This window comes from Saccopteryx bilineata, chromosome 4 (assembly GCF_036850765.1).
Source record: "Saccopteryx bilineata isolate mSacBil1 chromosome 4, mSacBil1_pri_phased_curated, whole genome shotgun sequence".
In the NCBI taxonomy this organism is placed as follows: domain Eukaryota; kingdom Metazoa; phylum Chordata; class Mammalia; order Chiroptera; family Emballonuridae; genus Saccopteryx; species Saccopteryx bilineata.
Window position 1 is genome coordinate 274303669 of NC_089493.1, and position 27700 is coordinate 274331368.

A 27700-nucleotide genomic window follows, 5' to 3' on the forward strand; every position below is an offset into this window, starting at 1 on the left:
TGTTCCACACAGTCTCCATGAACAGGAGGGGACCAGGGCCCCGCCGTGACAGCCTGGTCCCTGATAGCCAATGGCGTTCTCGCTCTTCATCCGGTGTCTGCAGGGCTATCTCTGTACTGGACTCAGCACCCGCTTTGCTCCAAAGGTTAGAGCCAGAGCATTCCCAGAGGCTTTTCCCTGGACACTCACCTCGGCAGGAAGCAGGGTGTAGGAGTAGAATTGCTTCATTTTAGTCACCAGGTCGTCTGTGGAGAACGTCACATACTCCACAAACTTGCGGTTCAGCAGGAACCAGTCCGAGCCGCCGTCCACGGCGATGCCCTCTGGGATCCGCCGGTCCCCCAGGCGCCACATGTGGGCATCACACTCCAGGAAGAGCCGGTCTAGGCCCTGTTTCCGGATGAACCTGAAAAAAACCCCCACAAAGAAGCCATGAGTCCAAATGAGATGGTGCAGTCCCGGCAATCAATGTGTTTCCTGAGTCCTGACTGTGCGCCAGGTACCGGCCCAGAGGCTCCGTGTAGAGTTTGTCACGTGGGCTCCACAAGTGAGGCAGGTCATGCGATCCCTCTGAGGCAGGTTCTATTATTAAACCCATTTTACAGATGAGGACATTGAAGCTTAGAATGTAGGGGACTTGCTGAGCACAGTCAGATGACAATGGTCAGCCGGTACACCTACTTCCCCCCTTAGAGAACTCTGTATCATCTTTCCATGCTCCGGATGCCCGTAGCTTAGAGAACTCTGTATCATCTTTCCACGCTCCGGATGCCCGTAGCTTAGTGAACAGAGCCTGCGGACACTCGTCTCAGAATGACGCTCTTAAAACACACAGGATTACCAAGTTGTTGTGTTGGGGTTTTGTGTTTTTTTTTTTTAACAGCGAAGTTATGATATAGTAATGCATGTTCTTTTTGATTCACATTAAATACAGGATCACAAAATATTTCTTAAAACACCAAATTTACGGTAATTACGCGTGCTTTTATTCTTACCACATGAAATAAGATCTTGCGGCGGGTCTAATAACCGCTGTGCTTGTGAAGAGGTGGTGAGCGTAAATGACACCGCGACGCCAATGCATCGGCTCTAATGTGAGATGGAAATATGGAACTCTTAACACTTCCTGCTCATACTGCTGTGGTTGTTCTCTACGTTTAGCTAGATTCCAGCTACAGTTCAGTGAAAACAAAACTCATTTTGTTCCCAATTCAAAGTCATGGACCCTCTGAATTCCATCCACGCACCTCAGGACAACTCCTGCTCTAGAGCAGATACAGAGAGAGATGTGGGATTTTGCAAGGCAGGCCGGGGTAGCACTGGCCCTTCCCTTTTTGCAAAGGCAGAAATCAATGGTCAAAGAGCCGGTCAAACAGGTGTGGGGAGTCTGGGCAGAGCAAGAACCCAGCCTTCTGGCCCAAACTCCGTGCATTTACAGCGAGCATTAACTGCACATCTACTATGTGCCGGGCATTGTGCTGGCCCTGGTGCAGGGCAAAGGAAAAGCAGGGATGACCCCTGGCTCCTCAGGAGCTAGTTACCCAGTTGGGAGCTTAGTCTAGAGGTCGGCCTCCCGACTCAGGGATCCTGCTGCTCCTCCCGCTCTACAACATAAAATCAAGCATTTTAAAGTGTACGGTTCGATGACATGGAATTCACTCACAATGTTGTGCAACCATCACCTCTATCTAGTTTCAAATATTTCATCACCCTAAAGGAGGCCCCATGCCCATAAGCCATACCCTCTGCCCCCAGCCCCTGGCAACCACCAAACGGGTTTCCATCTCTATGGAATAACCAGTTCTGGATATTTCATACAGATGGAATCCTAGAATATACTGGTCTTTTTGTTTGGCTTCTTCCACCTACCATAATGTTTTCAAGGGTCCCCCCACCGTGCAACACATGGTGGGGCTTCATTCCTTGTTCCTGTCTAGTCAGCACCCGTGCCTTGTTTTTCTGGGAACCACCTCTCGATTTTACGTTGGACAGTCACTTATCTTAACTGTCTGTTCATGTGGGATGGCCCCTTACCCTAACACTAGGGGTGGGGACATGACCTAGGCTGGTCAACTCCATCCGCTTGACCGCCATACTACTGTTTCAGGGATGGGTGAGAAACTCAAGCTGAGTTTGAGATTGGGTCCTGGATTTTTGCCGAATATATCAAGAAGGACGGCTCTTCTACGGGACCTTGGCTGAAAGAATAGAAGCCTAGAGCTGGTGGCAGCCCTCTTATCGCCATGAGCCCAGAGGCTGTGTGACAGTGGAGGTGACATAGAAAGAAAGGAGAGGGCAGGTATTACATGGGAGCCCAGCTAGAGTTGGCAACTTTTCTGAGGACAGAGAGAGGACACACACAAGGACAGAAGCTGACCAGAGGACGCAGGTATCCAACATCCCCAGTCTGGTTCTTCCTCTTTCCACATGCCAAATCCAAGCATGGCCTGTGGACACAGGGGTTAGGGATCTCTTTGTGGGGAGGGGCCTGGTGAAGGTTTCTCATCCTGCTCCCCATATCACACCACAGACACAAAACATGGCTCTCACCAGTTCACTAAAAAGAACGCCGAGCCTGACCAGGCGGTGGCGCCGTGGGTAGAGCGTCGGACTGGGATGCCGGAGGACCCAGGTTCGAGACCCTGAGGTTCGCCAGCTTGAGTGCGGGCTCATCTGGTTTGAGCAAAAGCTCACCAGCTTGGACCCAAGGTTGCTGGCTTGAGCAAGGGGTCACTCGGTCTGCTGAAGGCCTGCTGTCAAGGCACATATGAGAAAGCAATCAATGAACAACTAAGGTGTCGCAATGCGCAACAAAAAACTAATGATTGATGCTTCTCATATCTCCGTTCCTGTCTGTCTGTCCCTCTCTCTGACTCTCTCTCTGTCTCTGAAAAAAAAAAAAAAAAAAAAGGAGCGCCGAGTTTAGAAAAATTAAATCCTGCCTCGACGCTGGCTGGCGCTAATCTGTGCAATGATGTCCAGTCGGTGCAGTTGGCCATGCTCAACACTAAATTTTAGATAATTTATATTAGAATTTACATAGTAACCAAGACTAACCCAGAGAGAGAAATAAATGATACACACGTGTGAAGACTTGCAAAAATTTCCTTTCCGTGCACCAGCTTTTAATTTTATGTTCCATTATATGGGATAATAGCATCGTCTTGCAATTTTAATGTGATGTCCCAGACCATAATACCCAAATACAATATTTATGCAGTAATCTCCAGAATGAAATATTCATGGCACTGGGAGATTGGCTGCTGTATTTACTGCATTCTAAAACTGATACACTGCAAACACATGCCTAAGTTAATTATGAGTAAAAATAGAGACAACTGATTTCCCAAGGTCTCAGAAAAGTTCCTGAGTTGAGGGGGGCTCCCAGGAACTGGGTCTGGACTGGGAGAAGGTGGCAGAGACCCAGAGCCTGGGAGTCTAGCAGGTGAAAGGAATCAGTTGGTTAGGAAGTGATTTGCTTCTCCGCTCCCCGACCTGTGTGTTAACCATAACTTGGAAAGTTAAAGATTGGAAATCAAGGTAAGTCATAGAGGCTGGCTCACCAGTAAAATGTGCAAGGCTCTCTGACTTGAGGGATGGAAGGCAGGTTGATTTGTAGCAATGGGCCCCAGACACAGAGGGTGACTAAGGACACTCTCGTTCCTTCAGTTTCACTTCCCATCGATTTGGTTACCTGGGGCAACTGGGTCAATAGGTGAAACTACAGAACAGACACCACAAGGATCTGGGTACCAATTCTGCCTTTGCTTTCACAGACTGTGAAACATGGGGGTTACTTACTAACCTCTCTGAGCGCCCATTTCCTCATCTGTCAGATGAGCCCTGTGTACCTATCCTGACACTTCCTGAGTCAGCTCTGAAAGTGCAATGGATGATGTCTACGTAGGTCCTTGTGCAGGGTTGGTAAGCACAGTTCACCTAAGCAGTGGACTGACCAACCATCAGTCATCACTACCTACAAAGCAATAACATCCCTCCTCAGTCTCTCACATCCCTGATCATCCTTCCATACTTTATTTTTCTCCACAGCCTTTTTTTTTTTTTTTTTTTAGGTGAGAGGTGGAGAGACAAAGAGGCCGCCTGCCACATGTACCTCAACCGGGATCCACCTGGCAACCCTGTCTGAGGCTGATGCTTGAGTGCCAAGTTATTTTTAGTGCCTGAGGCTGAAGCCGTCGCACCAACTGAGCAATCCTCAGTGTCGGGGGCCTCACTCAAACCACTTGAACCAGTGGCTACGGGAGGGGAAGAGAGAGAGAGGAGGGAAAGAGAGGGGATGAGAAGCAGAGGGTTGCTTCTCCTCTGTGCTCTGACCAGTAATTAAACCTGGGATGTTCATATGCCGATCTAACACTCTACCCCCTGAGTCACTGGCCAGGGCCTCCACAGCATTTTAAACTTTCAATATTATCATTTACAAGGTATTTATTTAGTTTAATGTCCACTTCTCCTTACTAGACGTAAGAGATTATTGTCTATATTTGTTCACTGCTGTATCCTTAATGCTTAGAACAGTGCCTAGTATACCGCTGGTGCTCAATAAATACTTACTGATAAATAAATAAAAGGGCCTGACCTGCGGTGGCACAGTGGGTAAAAGCATCGACCTGGAACACTGAGGTTGCCGGTTCGAAACCCCGGGCTTCCCTGGTCAAGGCACATATGGGAGTTGATGCTTTCTGCTCCTCCCCCCTTCTCTCTCTCTGACTCTGTCTCTCTCTCTCTATCTCCTCTCACTAAAATGAATAAATAAAATCTAAAAATAAATAAATAAAAAATAAAAGGAAGAGTAACAGCCATGCCTGTCAGGAAGTTGCAGTGGTTAGGTAACCAGGTATCTGATTCTTCTAACACACGTTTGACAAATAAGGAGCTAAGTCACAGGAAGGTTAGGTCAATTCCCCAAAGCCACACAGATAGCAGTCCTGGACATGAATCTAGGTCTGAATGAATCCAATGCAAGCTCTTAAGTACTATGCCATTCTTCATCAGTCCCGATTCACCAGGTCCCTCCAAGAGGATCCAAATGAAGGATCTGAGAACTTCTACTGCTTCAAAAAGACACTGTGCAGAAATGGCAGAACCAAGGGGCTCACTGCTGGTCTCGGAACGCCTCACAAGGACTGCTGTTTTCAGAACAGGCTACCTAAGGGCAAACCTGGAATCACATACATTCAGTTTTACCTCCTGGGATGCATCTTCCAGAGTTGAGTAGTTTGTCTTCCTGAGACTTCTCAACTGGCACAATATGGAACAAAGTCATAGCTAAACAGGGTTCTACTGGGATGCCACAGGGACCAGGTCTACTCAGCTGAACATCAAAGGAAACCACATGGAAGGGGGGAGGGGTCCTGACTCTCGCCCCTGGGAGAACAGTTCAGTTCAGAAAGCGTCTGTAGCCTGTGAAAATGATCTCAGAAAAGGCAGACAATAGGGAAGTCCCTCCACTCAGTTAATTCCCCAACTACAATCTCAGTATAGTCACTGAGGAGAAAATTATTCCAGAACTGTCTTGTTCTATATATAATGAGTTCTACAAGGAAGGACTCAGCCCCTCATATTGTACAGCCTGTTTGGGCATGGAGGGATCTTAGCAATCAGCTAATACAACTAATTCTACAGATTAAAAAAAAACCCCACATACTGAAACCCAGAGGGATGGATGATCCTAAGTCATCCAAAGTCACACAGCCTAGGAAAAACAAAACAAAATCAAACAAACTCTCCTCTTCTTCTCTTTTCCTGTCCAGTAATCTGTCACCGAACCCAGATTACTCTTCTAGCACAAGCACAACCTAAGCATTTTAGTTAAAATAAAAATAAAGTCATGGGACAAAGCATGAAAACTACAATGTATGGAGTCAGCCAGCTATGTGAATGGGCTCACATGTGACAGCCGAATGATGATGCAGGGGCCAGGCTTTGGGCTCTGGGGCCAGAGTCTTCTATTCAAGTCCTGCGTCTGCACTAACCTTGGGCAACCGGAACACGTGATGGCTCAGTTTCTCATGTGGAAAGTGCTGATCAGAATAATAGCTGCCTCACAAACCTGGTGTGAAGGTTTAAATGAGATGATATATGGAGAGGGCTTAGCAAAGTGCTCAGCACGTACTAAGTGCTCCATAAATGCTCACCAAGATGCTTAACGTTGTTCGTTTATCAAGCTAGAAAATTTAAAACTCAATCTCTCTTGCGACTTGGCATAGATATGTGTGAGGCACGTCCAGGGCTAAGGAGAAACCTTCCAGGAACTGGAAAGTAATGACACTTCAGCACCAAGGACCGAGGCCCAAAGCCCCCACAATGAACCCCATCTCCTGGTATTATTTCAGTTGAGTAATGCCCATGGTTAAGGTGGTCAAGGTGACAAAAAGTCACGGGAAACCTTCTAATTCTGTCTGAGCACCATGAAAACAAAACTCTCCCATCTCTCCATGCGAAGAGTCAGCGAGAATTCAGCTCACCGGGTTCCTAGTTGGGCAGCTCTGTAGGGCCCCTTCTGGCCGTCTGTCTCAGGCCCAGGGTGGGCTGTGCCCTTTGCTGCCCTCGGCTGCCTGGGAGAACAAGGGGCCTTGGGGCAGCCCCCTTATTCAGCAGCTCTAGAGAGCACCTTCAATACTCGAGGTCCACGTGCTGAGACTGCGCTTGTGAATAAAATGGACATCACCCCTGCCCTTCTGTCCATTTACTGAGCACTTGCTACTTTCTAGGCCCTGCTCCTCACACTTAATATGTATTCTCTCCTTTAGTCTTCACCACAAGCCTATGAGGGCTCATTTCACAAATGAAGGAATAGAGACACAGGGAAGGTAAGTGATTTTCCCAAAGCCACACAGCTGGTTAGTGGCAAGGGTGCAATTCAAACCTTAGCAGTCAGGCTCTGGATTCCATACTCTTAGCCACAAGGCTATAACACTCCTCTAATAAATAAATAACTGGATATAAAAAGCTATAAAACATTAACATATAATTAGATGTTTGTGATAAGTGCTATACAGAGAAACTTCAGTGCAATGATAAGACAATAAAGAGACAAGAACTTATTAGTGAAGTCTGTTGCGGAAGGCTTCTCCGAGGAGGTGGCATTTCAGCTTGATGAGAAGGACTTGGTTATGTGAAGTACTATGGGGAAAAGTCTCATAAGCTTTATAAGGAACAGCATGTGCAGGAATCCAAATGAATGAAGAGGCCAAGGTGGCTAGGGTCAGAGCTACAGGGACATGCTGAGCCTCCACTGAGGAGTGGACCAGCCACAGGACAGGCAGACTCTGACCTGGGTGGTGGAAGGAATGTATCATCCCTAAGTACGTGTGTCCTGGACGAGGTAGGAAACTCTACAAGGAACATGCTTAGAGAATCAGTGTAGCGCAGCAGCTAGGAGTGCGGACTCGAGCTAGGCTGCTTGGGTTCCAGTCTGTTTCCCACTTATGAGCTGTGTGTTGTTTCATCTCTCTAGCCTCAGTGTCCCCATCTGAAAAATGGGCATGATAATGACTTACATTGTGTGGCTGTTGTGGGAATTGAAATAATTAATATCTGTAAGGCATCGGGACAGTTCCTTGTATACAACACAATCAGGCGTCCCCAAACTACGGCCCGCGGGCCGCAATGCGGCCCCCTGAGGCCATTTATCCAGCCCCCACTGCACTTCTGGAAGGGGCACCTCTTTCATTGGTGGTCAGTGAGAGGACCACTGTATTTGGCAGCCCTCCAATGGTCTGAGAGACAGTGAACTGGCCCCCTGTGTAAAAAGTTTGGAGACCCCTGCAACACATTATCCATGTGTTACTATTATTACCTGTCCTGTGCTAAGAAAGTTGACTTAGGTTCGACATTCAAGGTTGGAAGGAAATAGAGCCAGGGCCCAAATCCTGGAACCCAAAGTCTCCTGACTCGGTGGCCCATGCTCTTTACAGCACGCAGGGCCCGAAGCAACTTGCATCTCCAAGAGTTCTAAGAGGTCCATTGAGCGCTAATTGGTTTTGCACATTTCACACATTTTAAAAAACAATGTTTACTGCCTTTCGTTCTGATTGTAAAAGTAATGCGTGAGCTTTGTAGAAGGCTTGGAACATAAAAGGAAAACAAAGGAGAAAATAAAAACCATACTCTACCTCAGAGAGTTGACACTGTGAAATATTGTCCTTTTTGTCTTTTGTCTACCTCGACATGTATTGTTTGGGGAAAAAAAAAAAAAGCTCCAAAGTTGACCTCAAAACCTATGTGAAGGCCTTGGCCGGTTGGCTCAGTGGTAGAGCATCAGCCTGGCGTGCAGGAGTCCCAGGTTCGATTCCCGGCCAGGGCACACAGGAGAAGCGCCCATCTGCCTCTCCACCCCTCCCCCTCTCCTTCCTCTCTGTCTCTCTCTTCCCCTCCCGCAGCCGAGGCTCCATTGGAGCAAAGTTGGCCCGGGTGCTGAGGATGTCTCTGTGGCCTCTGCCTCAGGTGCTAGAATGGCCCTGGTTGAGCATCGCCTCCTGGTTGGCATGCCAGGTGGATCCCGGTCGGGCGCATGCGGGAGTCTGTCTGACTGCCTCCCCGTTTCCAACTTCAGAAAAATACAAAAAACCCCACAAAAAACAAAAAACCCCATGTGGAGGCCATGGGAAGGTGTGCGTACACGGCCCAGTGTGAGAGCCTGCACAGTGCGAAGCGCTATTTCAACATGGCTGCCGTAATTGAATTAAATAAAGTGAACATGCAAACAGTGATGAACTTACTGGTTGGGTTGAAGAAAAGCTAAAGGGAAAGGCAATCTGCTTTCCCCATTGGAGAGCTGAGATGCTAATTATCTTGTCACATCAATCATGGTGCTACAAGACAGCTGGGGAGAGAGCCCTTCTCTTGATAAGCAAGTTGGCACCAAAGGGCTTCCTGAAAGCAGATTTGCTTGGAGGAGGTTCCTGGCCAGGTTCTCGATGGATTTGCCAACTTTTGGCTAAATAGCTGCGTGTTTATTCATCAAGGGAAGTTTGGGTCTGAAGATCGGTTTGGTGTCAGAGAGAAGGAGCTGCCACAAGTGGGGGCTGGGACCTGGCCTTCTTACATTTGAAATGCTGGTTGTTTCCCTACAAGCTTTAGAAAGCATTTCTAAAATGTTAATAATTTGCATACCATCATCAAGATTTTTCTCAATCCTCGTCACCACCACCATCATCAACTTAAAATACCCAATGACCTGTCCCAAAAGCTTATCCATATATACATGCATTTAATTCTTACAACAACTCTGTGCAGTTGGTTTTATTATCATCATTTCCATTTTACAGATGAGACAACCGACACACAGGTTTTGGTGTAACTTACTTGGTCACACACCTAGTGAGCGGTTAGCATGTGAGTTCTGCAGTCGGGGTCCAGAGCTTGGGTTCTTAAGTGCCCTGCTACGTGCTTAATGTAGTAAGTGTTTGAGAATTCCCTTAACGTTTTTCTTGAAACTGACTTACGTAGTAACCGTATGAGAATTCCCTTAATGTTTTAACTTAGTCTTATTCTAGGTTTAATACCCATGAAGTCATGGGCTTAGGTGGGCTGATTATATACATTTTTGTTGATGCACATTCGATCACTACCCACACCTTGCCCAGTCTGCCCTTTGTGAACCGCCCCGGATCGTGTCACACATCACAGCTGGACCACGAACACACTTTGGGAGAGGCTGACTCTAGAAAGTAGGAGAAGGACCTGCTTTCCTTCCCCACTCATCTGAAAAATGATTTTGCTTAAAGTCATCAGAATGTTGCTCTTTTCACCTCTTCACCCCAAGAACTTAAAACAACGGGTCCTCTCAGATTCTGGTGTGATACAAGAACCCGGGCATTAAAAGTCAGACGGAACGGTCCAACCCCAGCTGCGCCATTCACTAGCTATAGAATTGAGCATGCGAAAGCCCCTCTCCGAGCCTCAGCTGTATTCAAATCTGCAATGGGCTAACAACTGCCAAGGGAGGCCAGTATGAGATAACGTGCTTTCCCTGTGGTCACTGAGGAAACTCAGTCCTCCGTAATTCCGACATCTCTGTCCAGATTTTATAAAGAGGGAACGGAGGTATGGGGAGTCAAAGTCACGGTTGTCACGTGGCTGAGCTGGCTGAACTCCAGAGCTCACGCTTTTATCACCTCCCTCCACTGTACCCCGGAGCTAAGCACCGAGGCCTTGGCGACCCTGAATTAGGCAGGGAACTTCGGTTTACAAAGGCAGGAAAAGTCCCAGAGAAAACCCTGTTCTGGCCGAGGAAAAGGATGTTTCCTCTCCATCTCCCTCTAAGGGGACTGTCCCTGCACATTGGGACCGGATCAGGCTGCAGAGATTTGGAAAACTTCTCCGATGCTCCCTAAGTAGAAGTGGGGAGCTCCTGGGGACGTCTGCAAAGACCTGCCTATTGGGGCTGCGAGTAGACTTTAGGGTGCTTGCTTCCACTAGCCCTGCCGAGGCTCCCTGGGAAAACGATAGTTGTCCCATGTGTCTTTCAATATATCTAGTTACTTTGTTTCTGGAGAAAAGCAAGGAGAAACAGCGAACACAAAACTCCCCTTCTTTTAATTACAGGAACAGTCAGGACCAATTTGGCAGCTATTAAAATACTAGCTTGTCTTTATACCATCTCCTCGCAGCAGGAGCTGAAAGTCAGATTGGCTGCTAAAGGCTGGAGATGGGGACAGAAGGTCAACATGGCTATTAGGAACCACGTGGAATTAAAAACCAAGCACCCTGTGGCCTATTTCGTGTCTCACCGCTTGCTTTTGTCCCTCCCCACCTCTTTGTCTTTTAAGCCCCCTGCTTCTGTCACAATGTCTTTTATAAGAACTGTTCCAGGAACATCAGAACGGGAAGGGGCCATCTTGTTCTTCCCCCTTGTTTTTCGAAGGGAGAAAATGAAGCCCAGAGAAGCAGGCTGTCTCAAAGCCGGCCACCACATTGGTGGAAAGCAGGACCAGAACAGAGAGGCCTCACCACGCAGGGATGCTGAGCTCTGGGGACACAGTCACCTGGGTCCGAGTCCTGGGCCTGCCCTCGCTGTGTGAGCTAAAGCTATATACTTCCTTCTCTTCTCGGAGCCTATTTCCTTGTCTGTGAAATGAGGCTAATAAGTTGGGAAGGGTCACCAGCTGGAGCCACAGAATTAAAACCAACCAAATTTGCTAAGAGAGTAGATCTTAAAGGTTTGCATTGCAAGAAAGAAAAAAAAACATTAGTGTGTAATGATGAATGTAACCGAGACATTTTGCACTATATGCACGTATCAAATCATTATGATGTATACCCGAAACCAATATGATGTTAGATCACAATTTTAAAATTCCTGCCAGGGAAGTACTTGGTTATTTGATGGGATATGTTTGTTTTACTTTCATCGTCTCCAGAAATAATTTTTAAAAATTAAACAACCAAAAAATAATGAGAGCACTAAGAATCAGGGCTTGATAATATCATTTGAACTGTTTGATTGAATAGCCATGTCTGAAGTCAGATACTGATATTTTATTATTATTATTTTTTTAGATACTGATATTTTAGTTGTATTATCCAACAACTTTCTTTACTCCCTAAGCCTCATTATTAGCTGGATTTCTGTCACTTCTCACCAAACTGTCCTTCCTAACACATCACCAACAGAGGACCCAGAGCTAAACTCTGCACACGGTGATAGACACCAGAAGATAGAGAGTGGCTCAGCTTGTTTCTATAGCCTGTGAGACAGCGAGAGAGTGGCAGATGATGATATGTTGGTTCATGTTACTGTTAAATTAAAACTAAATGACTGGCCTTAATTCATCCAGTGAGAGAATCTCAGCCAAGGATTCATAGATGAGTATTGAAATTTGTGTCTTGGGATTTTAGGGTGTTAGAAGGAGATGTAGGCAGCTTCTCCTTAGCCTGAGCCTTTATCCTGTCCCATGCGACTTGGGGACCACTTGACAAATACCAATCAATGCACATCAATTACACACGGTAAACTCACACACCCCGAGGCACAACTCTGGCCCATACACCATCTACTTCTTTCTCCCAACAGCAATATTTTAGTCCTACACTTATCATAGCAACACCATCATCACCTTTACCACCACCACTGTCACCGGGCATTTGCTATGAGTCAGATGTTTTTTACGCAGTATCTCATTCGGGTTTCCCAATAATCCTGCAAGTGTAGGTCTATTAGTATTTCCATTGTATGGGTAAGGGAAAAGGCTCAGAGAGATTAAGTCACCTGTCCAACGCAACACAGCTAGGACATGGTAGAGCAAAACTCCAACCCAAGAAGTGTGACCTCAAAGCCCATGATTTTAACCTCTACACCCACTTCCTAGCAGAGTGCCTATAAATCGTAGTCAGAGAATAAATGCTGACTAGGCTGCAACAAGAATAGCAGGGTGGACGGAATTCGGACACGTCTCTCAACTTACAATGGCTCTGTTCTCATCGTGCAACTTTACCTGCATCCAAACATGTATGACAAGGTTACCTAGAGGGAAAAGGGTCTTCATTCTCTACCTGAGAGTGGGGACATGGGAGTGTGGACCAGTTTGGATGACTAACCACCTCCATGGACTTTTGTTCAGTTCTACCTCATACCCATGGGCTTTGGGGTCAGATACCTGGGGTCAACTTCTAGCAGTTTCCAGTTGTGTGAACTTGGGGAGGGAAATCATTTGAGTTCCCAAGGACCCCCCCCCTTTTCCCTGCCAACTGAAAATACTAATTCTTATTTTTGCATTGAGTGGATAAATGAATGAAACTGGCACCCTTTCCTGCATGAAAAGGGTCCCACAGAGCAATGGGCACTTAGGAACACAACACACAGTGGCTATAATTCTTTTTCATTGTCCACCCTTAGTGGCCGGAACATGCGTTGCTAATGTGTGCGATTTACAGAGCATCTTCACATCTGGGCTCTTTTCATCCATAAAGACTGCAGGCTGCCAATAGGGTAGGAACAATCTATACATATACAGCTGGATAAAATCAAAGTTCAACAGCAGGGAGGTGACGCAACACAGAGACTCTGGGGTTGCCACTCAAAAGCTCAGGAAGTAGAGCCCACCGCTTCTTTTGTCCCTCCCTGCTGTGGATAACTGGGGAAACGAAGTCCCAGAGCCAGCCAAAGCCACGCCTCCACCAGCAGCGGCAGAGAACACCTAGAACTGAGATCACAGACTGAAGTGCCAGCAGGGCCAGGTATGGAAGGGGGGCGGGGGGGACCTCCAGAGATCCGGAAGACGCGGCATTATCTGAGAGCCGGTGGGTAACCGCCATGAGGAAAGTCAGGCTTCCAGTCAGTGGGCCTTCTTATCTCTGAAGATGAACTGGAAATCTGGATTGTCATGAGAAATATTGCTATTTTTAAATGGGGCTATTAATTTTCAGATAAAGCACCTATATTAAACACAGCAGAAACAAAACCAACACGCAGGCCAATCAAAACAGGTTAACAAGCTAAAATGACCCCGTGAGCTGCCAGGTTGTGCCTGAGGTCAACTCTAGGAAAAGGCTCTAAAATGTGAAGAGTGACCCTGGGCTGAATTTTAATGGTATTTTACACCCGGCAGGTGGAGCTGATCATGGGATTCCCTCCTACAGGGGGCGCTCAAGACTGTATCCCTTCCAGTTGATCTCTGGCCATGGAGATTTGGACCCAGCTCAAAGCTGGATGGTAGTGATGCTATTTGGCATTGCTCTCTTTAATGAGGGAGGTGCAATGGGTCTAATTGGGCTTTGGGTGCCTCGAATCCCTGCCAAAGTCCTGGGCAGCTAAGTGAGGCAATGACTAGGGCACAGGGCCGGAGTCAGAATACTTGAGCTCCACTCCACGCTGGCATGAGACTCTTCTCCACTGGAAAGTAAACTCTATGAGAGTGAGAAGTTTGTCTTCTTCATAGTCAGAAGGGTGCCTGGCAGCCTCGGCATTCGGCAAATATTTGTTGAATGACTGACTGACCAAATGGTTGATTGAGGACATCACAAACTATAGTCCTCAGTTTTCCCACCAATAAAATGGGAATTGACAACGGAGGCCCTACTTACCTCAAAGTAATGGGCTCACAAAAGTACTTGGACAAAAGGTGTAAGGTTTAATGACATGGTGAGAAACATTTCCGATGATCTCTGTCCTTGGCTGACAGGAAGGACCACTTCAGATCTCACATGGAAGGGGCGAGGCCCACCGTGCCTGCCTTTCTCCCATCCTCAACTTTTTTCTAGCTGCACTAAAACCACCCTAGAAGGAAGCCCCAAAACGATCACTCAGATTTTAGTTTCCATGTTGTATAATAACGGGGGAGGATGTATTACCTTGCATTGTCTCGGCCGTGTGACTTCAAGAAATTCATATCTCGGTATCGGGAGAGAAATGCCACCAGCTGGTCATTTGTCCTGTGGAAAAATAAACAAGGAGGAAAGTCAGGATCTTCCAGAGATAATGGAGAAGTTGAGTCTTGGCTCCATTCTTTGTCATGTCATAGAAAACTGGGTCCCTCTTCCTTGAACATGCTGGCTGATAAGGTTGTCTTCTTTCATGGGTCACAACCACTGGCTTTAACACGTTATATTAAAACACGCTGCTCGTGTGCTTGTCTCCTATTATGCTCCATATACTGTGAACCGCTCGAGGATAAGCATAGAATCTTATTTATTTTGGAATCTTCAGTGCCCAGCCCTGGGCTTGGCAAATACTAAGTCATCAGTAGCTCAATGCCAAACACATAGCAACTTCAGGGCCTTTGCACTTGCTGGGTGTGGCAAATCCTGTCCTGTACCTTCCCATCACTAGCTTGCTGTTGTTATCCAGGTCCCCTTTCAAATATCATCTCATTAGAGATGCCTTTTTATGGCCACCCAACCTAACATAGGGCCCTCACCCCCCTCTCTGCCTTTCTCATATAACTCTATTTACTTCACGACCTTATCACCATCTGAAGGTGTTGCACTTCCTTACATTAGGAGGTAAGTTCCATGAAGACAGACCCTAGTCACCCTTGCTCATCACTAGCACGTAGTAGGAGCTACATTAATGCATTCTGGATGAATAAATGACTCAAAGTGTGATGCGTTAGAACTGACTCTTTCGAGTATATTTTGAGAAATGAATGAATCAATGAATGAATGAATACCAAGTTCTCAATAACCACTGGGCAACTGATTGAGAGAGCTTTAAAAAAGATAAAGTATGACACAAATGAGTGACATCGTTCCCAGCATTGTTATCCCAAATTTATCACCATCAATCTCGGCACTAGCAGTGTAGTCACAGCTAATCAGCTTGCGCATACAGCTGTGACAGTATTTTAAAAGGCAGTCACACGGGTCTCCATATGCCAGACATGCAGTCGCCTCTTCCACTGAATAAACCCAAACAGGTAAATGGTGCTGAAGTGACAGCTCCTTCATCATCAGGATTCTCTCTCCACTCAAGAGATTTTTATATAGGAGGAAAGGGTTAACGTCGTTTCAAACTGGGAGGTACTTACATGAAGGCAGTGGAAAAGACGAACATTTCTGGGAACAGAGTGGAGGAGAGAGCTTTGGGAGGCAGGTGCGTACCTTACAAGGTGATGCCTGGGCTCAAGAAGCAGAAGAATCTGGAGACAGATTCTAAATTCTCCCCTGACCCAGCCCTGTGTGTCCAAGGGTAAGCCATGTACCTTCTCTGAACTTGCCCGGCTGCCCCGCACACAGAGGGCTCTCCATTCACATATTCCGAATGATCACTGGGTGGGTTGAAAGGGCACATAGCAGGTGTACAATAAGCACAAGCCGCTCTACTCTTTCTGCCTCCCGCCCCTGGTCCGAGCCATCCCTACCCCTCACCGCTCCCTCATTTCTCTGCAACTCCCTGCAGTCGCGCCACTCCAAGGCCCCGTTCTGTGATTGGATGACTCATGTTGACCAACTCCTAATTCCAGCGGAGGGGGCACAGAGCAGTTACCAGGAGATGCTGCAGTGAGGATGAGCACTGCCGACGTCCCATCTTATTACTGAAATAAACACCACTTCAAAACCAGCCGTTCTAGCAGGCGGCAGGCTCCAGAAAACCCTCCTGCGTCGGCAATGAGCTAAATCCAGCACGCACACAGAACGCTAAGCCCGGCCCGGTGCGCGCAGAGGTGAACTCCGGGGATGCAGACAAAGGCTCGCCCCACGTGTCTGCACGATAACGGTGCATCTCCCCTGCGGACAAACCCCACACACTGGCTGCAAGGTAAAGCCCACGTGTGCCTCCTGCCAAATTACGGCAGCTCGTGGGCAGAGGGCCTCTGGAAGTTGCTGGGAGAGGTGTTAACTGCCTCCAAACCATCTACACATCTTAGCAGATGTTATTCACCAACCCCCTCGTTACTCTCTGCGACAGTTCATTATTGTCGTCCTGATGAATACGGGGACAAGTTAACCTCCGAATGAGTCCCCAGCAGCAGGAATAATAAACAGGGGCCTCAGTGAGAGGATTGAAGGGGCTGGGCTGGGCCTCCTAGACACCCCCCCTCTCCGCACTTGATGCCTCTGGCCTCCCAGGGTCAGCGGCTGCAGCTCCACTTGGCAACCCCAGAAAGCCCTTTCAGGGCCCTGAGCTGGAGCCATTTTCACATTTACTGCTTCACCACGTCCCCATCTGACGGGGATGAATGGGCATTTAGCGAATTTACTTAGCGATGCTTCCACATGAAATCCTCTCAAAAGATGACATCTTGGGGGAGGGAGGGTGGACGGGGAGAGGGCTGGGGATTCCAGGCCTAGAGCTTGTGGGTAAAGCCACTTTTCAAAGCAGAGGGCTGTGTCCCCTGCCGGTCCCCTCTCCCTGGGGCCCCGGCCCCCTCGCTCTCCCTGTGCATAAAAAGCCTGCTCTGAATGCTATACCCTGTCTCCTCAGCCCACTCCACGGAGAGATGGAATTCGGCTGGGGACCAAGTTTTCCTATTGTTGCTTTCAGACGCCTGTCGATAATTGCCTACATAATATTTAGTTCTCTCCAGATAATTAACAGCTTGCGATCTGTTGACACTTTACCCAGTTCCAGTCTCTCTCTCTTCCCCTCACACACATTTCTCACTCACTCTTTCTGGTGGAGTCATTTGCCAAGTGGCTCCCACAGCTCCTCATTTATGTCTGCCTCCTCACCAATTTCTCTGAACTGTTTACAGGAAGTACTAGAAGATAGGTCTCTTCATCTACATCAGTTCCTTGGATTCATGTTGGTGACTCTGGGGTCCATCATGGTACCCTTTGGAGCCACTGGGATATCTTTGTTTTAATAAACACGTTTTGTTTTGTCTTTTTAAGTGAGAGGACGGAGGATAGTGAGACAGACTTCTGCATGCACCCCAACAGGGATCCACCTGGCAATCCATGTTTGAGGTCGATGCTCAAATCAACCAAGCTATTTTTAGTGCCTGAGGCTGACACTCGGACCAACCGAGCCGTCCTCAGTGCCCAAGGCCAAGGCTCAAACCAGTCGAGACACAGGCTGTAGGAGAGGAAGAGGGAGAGAAAGGGGAGAGGGTGAGGGGAGAAGCAGATGGTTGCTTCTTCTGTGTGCTCTGACCAGGAATTGAACCTGGGACACTCTATCCACTGAGCCAACCGGCCAGGGCCAGCATGTTTTTATTAAAATACATAAATATTAAAATAAATGTATTAAAACCATACAGGAATACGGGTTGAAAGCAACAATTATGTGAGTAATGAAAGAAGCTTCCTGCCCACTTACGGAGAGTCCACCTGGCCTAGGCCCTGCGGCTGACCTTTGCTGCATTTTATCGCACCGAGTTTTCATAAAGATGCTATCAAGTGTGAATTTTATTCCCATTTTACGGAAGGGCTGCTGAGACTCAGAGAAGTCACCCATTTCAGTAAAATGAAGAAGCAGGAAGGATTGCAACCATCAGACCACGTCTACTGATGAAGGTGTGGAGAAATGAGTGAGGGGGCGAATGAATGAATGAGATCCACTCCGGGAGCAGGAGAAGGGCGACAGGTGCTCTGACGCCTCCCTCTTCAGAGTCAGGTCTTTGCCACCAGAGCACCAGCCCCCCTGCGGTCAGACGCTGTACCTCAACCTCCACCCAAGACCTACTGAGTTAAAATCTGCTTTTTAACAAGATTCCCAGGTGAGGCGCCTGCCCTTGAAAGCTTAAGAAGTGCGGCTTTAAGTCAAGTATGGATATCGGTGGTTAATTCTCCCTCTTTACTTCTTCATCTTCTCCCCACAGTCTCTTCCTGGGAGCCCAGACTTGGAGCATGTTCCTTTCATCTCCATAAGCCTCACGTGTTGGGAGTATTAACTAAAATAATGCACGTAAGATTTGTGCAGGAGCACCTGGCATATCATAAGCCTTTGATAAATGTTGCCTGTTACTTACTAATAGTGTTATTATATTGCCGGTTTGAACACCAGTAACTGAAGACATTTTGAACTGGGGACAGCAGTGTAAGGACCCGGCCTATTTGAACCCGGAAGGCTTTCTGTGTGTCACACCTACGGGATATTCTGCAGAGAATGGCTTGGAAATGCTTCTTACAAGGGACTTGTCCAGGGTCTCCCCGCTGGTGTCAGGGTTAGGCACTATCTCCCAGAGGGCCACCGGGCCATCGCGTGTGTCTCCTATGCATCATGGCTCTGGGCTGAAGACACACTGGAAGGGGCACGGATCAGCTCTCTGGTCCTCCCCCCACTCGCCCTCACCCCGGTGCCCAGCTCAGGCACTGCCATGCCTGTCTGCCGGCAGCATGTGACTGGGCGAGGAGAGGACGGAGCCTGCTTAGCCCCCACCAGGAAAAAGCCCAACACAGGGCCAACTCCTCTTCTCTGGGACCCTCTTGCCCAGCACACTCGGGGCCCGGGTCTCCTCCAACACAGGGTGCTGAGAAGAATCTGCCTGCGGTGCTCACGACTAATCGACTAATCATGAGGCTGACAGCGCCAGGCGACAGTCAAACACAGAGTTTCTGTGAATACCAGGATTTAGGACCTCAGGCCCCGGATGCTGCCCGTGTGCACAGACCCCAGAGGGGCCAATGTAGTCCTCCGGGATGTGGTGGGCGGGCCGTCTGTGGAGCAGAAATGTGCACAAGGGGTGGTGAATGCAGGATGTGGGACCGGCCTGGCGAAGGGCGGGGAGGGTCAAGGAGGCGCCTTCCACCTGAGCTTGGAATATTCTGTATCTGTGTTTCCCCAGTTTCTACTACAAGTGCATCATCTGTGTAGTTATGTCATACATGCGTTCAATTTATACACCACTTTAACTTCACCCTAAGCAACAGTATTTGTGATAGCTGATGTACCTTTTCTCCCCTCAAATTTTAAATTGTGCTGAAATACACATAACATAAAACTTGCCGTCCTAACCATCTTCAAGTATACCGTTCGGTCGGGTTAACTACATTTACAGTGTTGGGCCGCCGTCACCAACCATCCATTGCCAAACCTCTTTTCATCTTGCAGAATTGAAACTCGGAACTCATTAAATAACAACTCCTTACATCCTCCCCGCCCCAAGCTCCTGACAGCCACCGTTCTACTTTCTGTCTCTATGAACAGTCAGATCCAGACAGGAGTCAAGCTCTAGGATCCTCATCAAGTGGAATCATACAGTATTTGTCCTTCTGTGTCTGGCTTTTTCCACTCAGCATAATGTCCTTAGGGTTCATCCGCATTTCCTTCCTTTTTATTAAAACTGAATAATATTTCATGCAGGCATACCATTATTATGTGGGCTTTTTCCCCCCTGTGCCATGTGAAAAGCAGTAACGACTACTTGTCTGTATAACTCTTAAAGCAACTTGGCTACCAGGGGCACAGGTAGGGTGGCCAATGGTCCTGGTTTGCCCAGGCCTGAGGGGATGCCCAGGACACGGAATTTTAAGTTTTAACATCAGACAGTCCTAGGCAAACTGAGATGAGTGGGTGACTCCAGGCATATCGATCTGCTGAGAAATGTGTGACCGCAGGAGAAATGTCACACTCCATCCTTTTATGATGAGCCAACATGTACAGAAAACCATGATGGAGGGAGGGCCAACTGTAACCCTCTCCTGTGCTTTTAAAATTATGATCATGAAAACTGAGGTTACAGTCAGAGAATTAAATGACAGTAACAGCAACGACAGTACCGACATCTAACACTTGAGTGCTGACTATGGAGCCCAGACACTATTCTAAGCATGTATTAGCCCACTTATTCCTCCTGGCCACCCTCTGAAGTAGATGCTATTATACTCACATCCATTTTTTATTACATGCATGCACCTGGCTCCTTTAGGTAATGATAGATCCTGCTGGTCTGCCTAATAAGCACGTAAAGGTAAACCTCATCCTTTTAATGGCTGCACAGAATTCTGTGGGATGGGCGTAGCCAGATACCCTAGCGATGGACATTTAGATTATTTCTCCCCCTCCCCCCATAGAGACTGCTCCTATGACTGTCTTTGTATGTTTGTCTTTCCAGATGTAGGTATGATAGATCACTGCAGTATTCAACTTCTAGATGTGGAATTATTCATGGAGAGGGCACTTTTTAGTCTCTCTTTGCTTTCAGAAAGATACTCTAAATGGAATGAGGCTGCCCTAAGTTGAGGGCATGGCTACGGCTTGTGCCACAGCACAGGGACCAAGCCAGTTAGCTACCAGGCAGATGGGGAGGGAGAAGGAAATTGCAAAGGTGATGAAGTGGGAGAAGCCATGGAGAGGTTGGTGGGCTTCTCTGGCAGGCTGGTGGGGCCTGGGTAGGGGCCATCTAGCTTCTCCAAGGTACCAACAACCAGTGGGGCCCAAGTGAGCCTTCTATCAAGGGGTCAGGGGTGTGTGGGCAGGACACACAGAGGTATCCTCTCCAGTGCCCAGGGAAGCTGCTCTAGCTGGCGCCCATCGGTCTGCTCACAGCACTGGGATTTCCCATTTGGGCACCTTGGACAATACTTTTTGAGAGTCTGGCTATCGTCATGAGACAAGCAGGCATTGGGTCTAATTCTATTCTGTTCCTTAAGGACCTGGCACGTAGTAGGTGCTCAACAAATACTCGTTGACATGCTTAACAAATGCCCCAGGAGAAGGTTGGTATGCAGGGCCGCTGGGTGTGGCCTGCCCCTCAAGAGGGGCTCAACCCAGGAAGGCAGAGAGCTCCAGATGCATGGCTCTGCCCAGCTCTTTTCCCCAGGTCTTTGCCCAGAGAACTTGGGACAGATGTGGGACATCCCAGGGCACGGGAACACACTGAGTCATGGCCATTGCAGAAACCTCTCTTTGTTGCCTACAAGGTGCGAAGTGCTCCTCATCCCTCCTTTAGTCCCACAATAACCTCAGCAGGCCAGTGCCAGTTTATAAGTGAATGAAGTCGGGCTCAAAGAGATTTACTAACAGCTGGGCCAAAGTCTTCTGAGAGGCGGAGAGGAGATCCGGACCTCAGCACCCCAGGGTGAGCCTGGACTCTGTTCAGACGCTTGCGATGAATCAGTTTCAGGTGTGTGTTCTGTTTCTTTAGAAAGAGACCTGGGAAACAAACACAGGGAACTACAGCTGCCTCCTGAAGCCTCCTCCTTCCCTTCACTGTCCCACACAGGCTGCACACCACAGGTGACACAGATAAAGCCTCTGTCCCAGGGCGGGCCATGCTGCTGCGCTTGACTGAAATCAGAGCCCCAGTCACCCGATTTGCTCTCACGGCATTCCACACCATGTGTGAATTTGGACCCATTTTCCCATATGGCTTCTTTCCTTTAGGGCGGGGGCAGTGACTGCCATCCCATTGTCCTCAACTTTTTGGACGGATTACACTTGGACCTTAAATGACGTCCTCTTGTTTACTAGGAAAGCCAGGATTCCAGGACAAGAAGAAAGGTCAAGAGCAAAAGCATAGGAGACAGAGAAGGGTAATCGTGATTCGAATGCAGTCAAAGCTTATGGTGAGGCTCATGTTTGCAAGATACAGGGAAAATGTACACTAAAGCTAAGTACTGTACTTCTTCCAGGACCCCAGGGGCACCGTTATATCCTCCGCTGGGCACCCAAGGGAAAGTGAACTGGATAGAACACCACCCCAGCTTTCAGACTCCAGGCCGGACCGTCCTCTGGAAAGCAAGCAGTGGTAGGATCCTTCCAGAACAGAAGGCTGATCCTGCCTCCTCTTCTACGTAACATCCTCTGGGGCTCCCCACTGCCCGCAGGACAGTGCCCTAACTCCTCATCAAGTGTGCAAGGTGGCTTGTGAGCTTGCCCTGCCTGTTCAGTCCTGGCGATCACGTGAAGGCGAAACGTCCTGCACTCTTCATAACTCTAAGTCTTTGCAAGCTCTGTTTGCTCTCCCGGGAAACGTCTCCTACTTCTCTGAGGAGTCAGGTGCGAGACACCTGGAATAGCAGCAGGTGAGGTAGTGATGATGGTCTCTGTCCTCAAGTAGCACGCGGGACGGTGGGGGAGGGGGAGACAAATAGGTACAATCTCATGATAACGGGATGAAACACCAGGTGACCTGAAGCACAATTCGTGCTGGAGACGCTGGGGGACAGTGGTCCCCTCCACACAGGCAGACAGCACACTTGGGAGCCACCTGGATAATAAAACCCACCCGCTTTTCATTGGATTTACTGTTTAGTTACTGACGAAAACAATGCGGAATTAAAACATAACTTATTGCATCTGCAGGAATTGGCAAACCATGTCTCCAAATCTCCGCGCTTTCACGGAACGTATGCGAGACACCCGTTTTTTTTATTTTGAGCATCCACAAGCCATTCTGAGAGACAGTTCATCTGCTTTTCCCTCAGCGGGGAACTACTCACAGGTCAGCCCTTCATCCAGATGGCTGTAATGGACAGGTAACTGACAAGGGTCAGCACCCAGAGGCCTGGCCTGATCCTAGAGCACCACTTGAATCATGAATGAAGCACTAAATTACCATTCCGCTGGGTTGGTATAGTATGTTTGATTGTATTTTAATTATCTGAAATCTGGTTGTCCTCATATGCCACACGACGTCCCCAATGAGCAGAACATTTGATTAACCAAATTGTGCATCCCCTTACAACAAGCGAGTACGGCCAGTTGTTTGTTTTGGGTGGTGGGGAGGAGAGGACAAAGGACCCGCCAGCTCTGGAGGACACCGAAACATTGTATCTTTAAAAGCAAATGTGATTTAAGGGGGAAAGTCAAAACTTGGCCACTGTGAAAGCTGTTTTCAGAGACGAGTTTGTAGAAATTTCTCTCCGCTCTTCGCCACTTTGAGCAAGTTTCTCAAGTTCGCTGAGCTCTGGCTTTCTAATCTGCACAGAGGGGACAGCAGTGGCCTCCACGCTGCCTCTGTGCTGCGGGGGCAGCACACACAGTGCCCGGCCCACTGCTTGCCAGTCCTCCACCCACCTGTGACTTTTTTGGTTATCTCACACCTGTGTTCCCAGCACTCGTGTAAGTGACGTATGTCCAAGTCCCTTGACTAAGCTGCTGGAGGACATGGGTCTTGGCTGATTCATCTGTCCCCAAGGGTCCGGAATAGGCCTCATGCCTCTGGCAAGTTCTAGCAGCCTTAAGCCTCTTTCTCTTTGGGACCCCCTGCCCATGTCAGAGAGGTCTACTCTGCCATTTCAGAGTGAGGACCTTTGTCTACAACTGTCCTCTGGGTTGGGAACACCCTTCCTACTTTTTTTTGCCTGATCAGCTCCTGCTTGTCTTTGCAAGAACCAGGTCAGGGTCAGTTCAGCTGGGAAGAGCTGGAGTTTAAATAAGCATTCATCTAGACTGAACTGAATCGATAATCTCAACTTTCTCTCTGTGTATACGGCTAAGATCCCCCCACACCCCGACCACCACCATTTTACACTCCCCTGGATTTATAAAAATAATGGCAATGACCTATAGTAATAATTTACCAATTCCAATTTCACCAGACAGATGTCCCTAATGCACTAACACTAACATATCAGAATTTGCAAACAATTAAAATAATGCAGACCTGAGGTCAGAGAGATGTAGATTCAAGTCCTAGTTCCACCATTTATTAGCTGCTTAGCCTTGGCCAGGTCATTTTAACTATTTGAAGCTCAGCTTCCACACCTTTAAAAACCGAGGGTGGTAACAATATCTAAGTCACAGGTTGTGATAAGGGTTAAATGAAATAGAGGGCATGGACCGTTGTTGCAATGGAAACGTCCTGGCTGACACAGGAACTGGTACCAGAGGTTGGGTAATGACGAATGCTGGGTAGAGGAAAGCACAGAGCTCACTCTAGGTCAGGGAACCTGGCGCACACAGTGCTAGAATGTGAGCTGTTATTATTGTTGTTCTTACTTCTCTAGGACTTGAGCCTCTACTCTGCTGGGGGTAGGATACGCGGCTCTCTGTCTCTCAGAAAGCCAGGGTCAGGGCGGTTCAGATGTCAGCCCTGGGGTGGGACTGAGCTCGAAGCACAGCTGACTGTCCCGGATCACCCTGGGCAGGCTGCCAGGTTCAGCAGCCTGTCTGGACTCGAACAAGGTCAAATGCCCTGCGACACGGGAGGGAAGCCGCATGCTCCGCCCCGGAAAAACAGACGCCATGGCCACCTCTGCAAACCTCACACAGACACAGACTCCTGGCGCCGGAGAGAGACTCCGGAGGGTCAGGGCAGGCTGCACCCGCACCTCTCACCCTCTTACCCACAGCTCTCCAAGGCCGTGGGGCTACGTCAGAGGACTGAAGAGACGTTCAGAAAAGAAAGCAGGCCGCTGAAACAGAGGACGCAGGCTCTGAGGTACTCATTTGCAGTTCTCGGAGACGGAAAACTCCTAAAATGTTTTTAAAAGACAACCGATCATAGAGATCAGTGGTTCTTACGCTGCCTCTGGGGTGCTGTTGGCTCCTGCTGGGCAGGGCAGGGCAGGGCAGGGCAGGGCAGGGGAGGGGAGGGGAGGGCAGGGCAGGGCAGGGCAGGGCAGGGGAGGGAAGAGCCCAGGTCCGGCTCACTCGAGGTCTCTGTGAGCCACTGTCACCTATATACCACTTTGGGGTCTTGGGTGAAGTTTCAATGGAGAAAAAAAGATCTGAGAAGCTTTGAAATACAAGTTCCAAAATCACAAAAGAAGATGGCCAACTGAGATCCCCATCGTTTGTTTTGGGAGGAGAGCAGCGTGTAGCCCCTGATGCATCTCTGCAGCAGGACTGGCTGCGCTCGCTCTCACGGCTGGACCGGGCAGTTGCAAGCTCTCTGAGCAGCACCTTCGCCTTCTCAATAAGAGAACTCATCACGGGACATGTTTCATACAGGTGTTCCGAGGATGAAAGGAGGGATGCACTTAGGTTATTAGCACGGGGGCTTGGTGCAGAGTGAACACTTAACTATAGGGATTAGTTGGGTTACTGTTAGAGATGTGAATTAAATTTCCTCTTTTTCTTTCCCTCCTCCCTCCCTTCCAGCCTCCTTCCTTCTCTTCTTTCCCTCTTTCCTTCCGTTCTTCCTCTTTCTCTCTCTCTACTCTCTCCCCTTTCTTTCCACAAATTTCTGAGCATTTCCTAAGTGCCAAAACCTCTGTGGAACTCTGACTTTAGAAGTGAATTTACCTTTTTTCAACCACCAGTATCACTTTGAGTTGTATGTATCACATTTCAACATAAGACCTGGTTTTATTTGACTATATATGAGCCCACGCATCCCGCTCCTTGGGTAAAGGTTATTCATTTACAGGGATTCCTGAGATATTTACTCAGAGGCAGTACAGTGCTTCCTATCTGATTGATACAGTGTTTCTTAAGGAAAAAAAGTGTTTTAACAAATTTTATCTGGGACTGTTCCAGAAACCTGCTCACATCTAACTATGCTAAAAAGATCCGGGTACAAGTTCACTGATCACCGATGAATTATTTTCTGTGCTAGGTCTCTGAATGTTTAAACAGTTTGGATTATAGAAGAGGATTATATTGTAAATTGTAAAACCGGGTGTGTGTTGGATGAGAGCAGGGTTCACACCCATTTGGTTATATCACTAGATCCCCATTCACTAATTCAGCAAATATTTGTGTGACACCTACTATGTGTCATGTACAGTTCTAGATGTTGGAGAAACAGGGATGAGGGAGAGCAGTTCTCCATGAGAACTTGTCCCTGGTGTCCTGAGGCATCCACTTAACTTCTCTCCTATGCGTCAAGAATGGTATGAGTGATATACCATCCCTGCAGGAATCAAGACAATAGTCATTCTGATCATCTTCTGTGGTTTAGATGAGGAATCCCAGTTGAGAAAGGCTTGGCTAGCACAATGTCTGGCACGTAACAGTTGATTAATACGCAAAGGACAAATATTGAAAGAAGTCCCCGAGGCTGTGCCAGGTGCCTCAGATGTAATTTCCCAACTCACATGGGATCACTTTCACTCCAAGGCAGATACACGAGCAGGTCCAGCTGAGATGGGCTCCTCTAAGTGGCAGCCAGCTGTCCCACTGTCCTTCAGGGTCATGCTCGGCATCAGGTAACTGGGTTGGAACCTCGACTCTATTGCATCCTCATTACATGACCTCGCAGGTTAGCTTATCCCTCTGATCCCAGTTTTCTTGCCTGAGTCGGGCAAAGACTTGATGAGCTCTCATGTGTGTGAGAGGTTTAGCCCAGTGCCTGGAACATAGGAAAATGCTTGATGATCTCATTGTTCTAGTTACTTCTTCCCTCTGAGGAGGAACAGGATGGCTGGTTTCCCCAGGCATGCCACACTGCAACACACAGTCATCAGGGGTTTCCCCAGGGGAAGCTGTGGTCCTCGGCACATCAATAAAGCTCAAGAGCTCCAGAACAGAGCCAAGACCCACCTCTCTCTGGTCAGTCCCCTTGCTGGCCTCCAAAAGGCCGAGGTTGGCCAAAAAAGGAAACCAACACACAGAAGCTGGAATTCCTTTCATTTCCTACTTTATCTTCTTTTCTTTTTATTAAGTGAGAGATGGGGAGGCAGGGAGGCAGAGAGACAAAGAGATAGACTCTCACATGCACCCTGACCAGGATCTACCTGGCAAGCTCCCTATAGGGCGATGCTCTGCCCACCTGGGCCCACTGCTCTGTTGCTTGGCAACTGAGCTATTTCAGTGCCTGAGGCAAGGCCATGGAGCAATCTTCGGCACCTGGGGCCAACTTGCTCAAACCATTGGAGCCATGGTTGCGAGAGTGTTAGAGAGAGACAAAAGGGAGAAGGAGAAGGGGTGGAGAAGCAGATGGTTGCTTTTCCTGTGTGTCTGGACCAGGAATCGAACCTGGGACTTCCATACGCCAGGTCGATGCTTTACCACTGAGCCAACCGGCCAGGGCCTCTTCTTACTATTTCTTCTCTTTCTCTCTTAACTAGCTGAAAAACGTACATTGAAAAGTCACCAGAATACCCAACAGAACTGAAAACAGTTGTTCAAACAATACTTGTCCATGAATATTCATAGCAACCCCAAAGAGGAAATGACCCAAACACCCATAAATGGATGAATGGGTAACTCAATGTAGTCTATCCACACAATGGAATATTACTCAGCTGTGAAGAGGCTGACACACTGACACACACTGCACCATGGACGGACCTTGAAATCACGATGCTCAGTGAAAGAAGCCAGTCACACAAGGTCACATATTGCATGAATCCTTTTACATGAAACATCCTGAATAGGTAAATCCATAGAGACAGAAGGCAGATTAGTGATTGCCAGGGACTGGGCGGGGGGGGGGGGAGTGGAATGGAGAGCAATTGTTTAATG

The 27700-nt window shown here is 48.2% G+C and overlaps 1 protein-coding gene across 1 annotated transcript in view; it reads right to left on the reverse strand.

Moving 5' to 3' along the window:
• Positions 1-27700, reverse strand: part of XYLT1 (xylosyltransferase 1) — a 334100-nt gene that overhangs the window by 37311 nt on the left and 269089 nt on the right. Inside the window, exons 6-7 of the mRNA XM_066274755.1 lie at positions 14314-14394; positions 190-406 (exon numbers count right to left, since the gene is read on the reverse strand). Of these exons, the coding sequence (XP_066130852.1) occupies positions 190-406; positions 14314-14394 (298 nt within the window). The remainder of the gene's footprint in view (positions 1-189; positions 407-14313; positions 14395-27700) is intronic.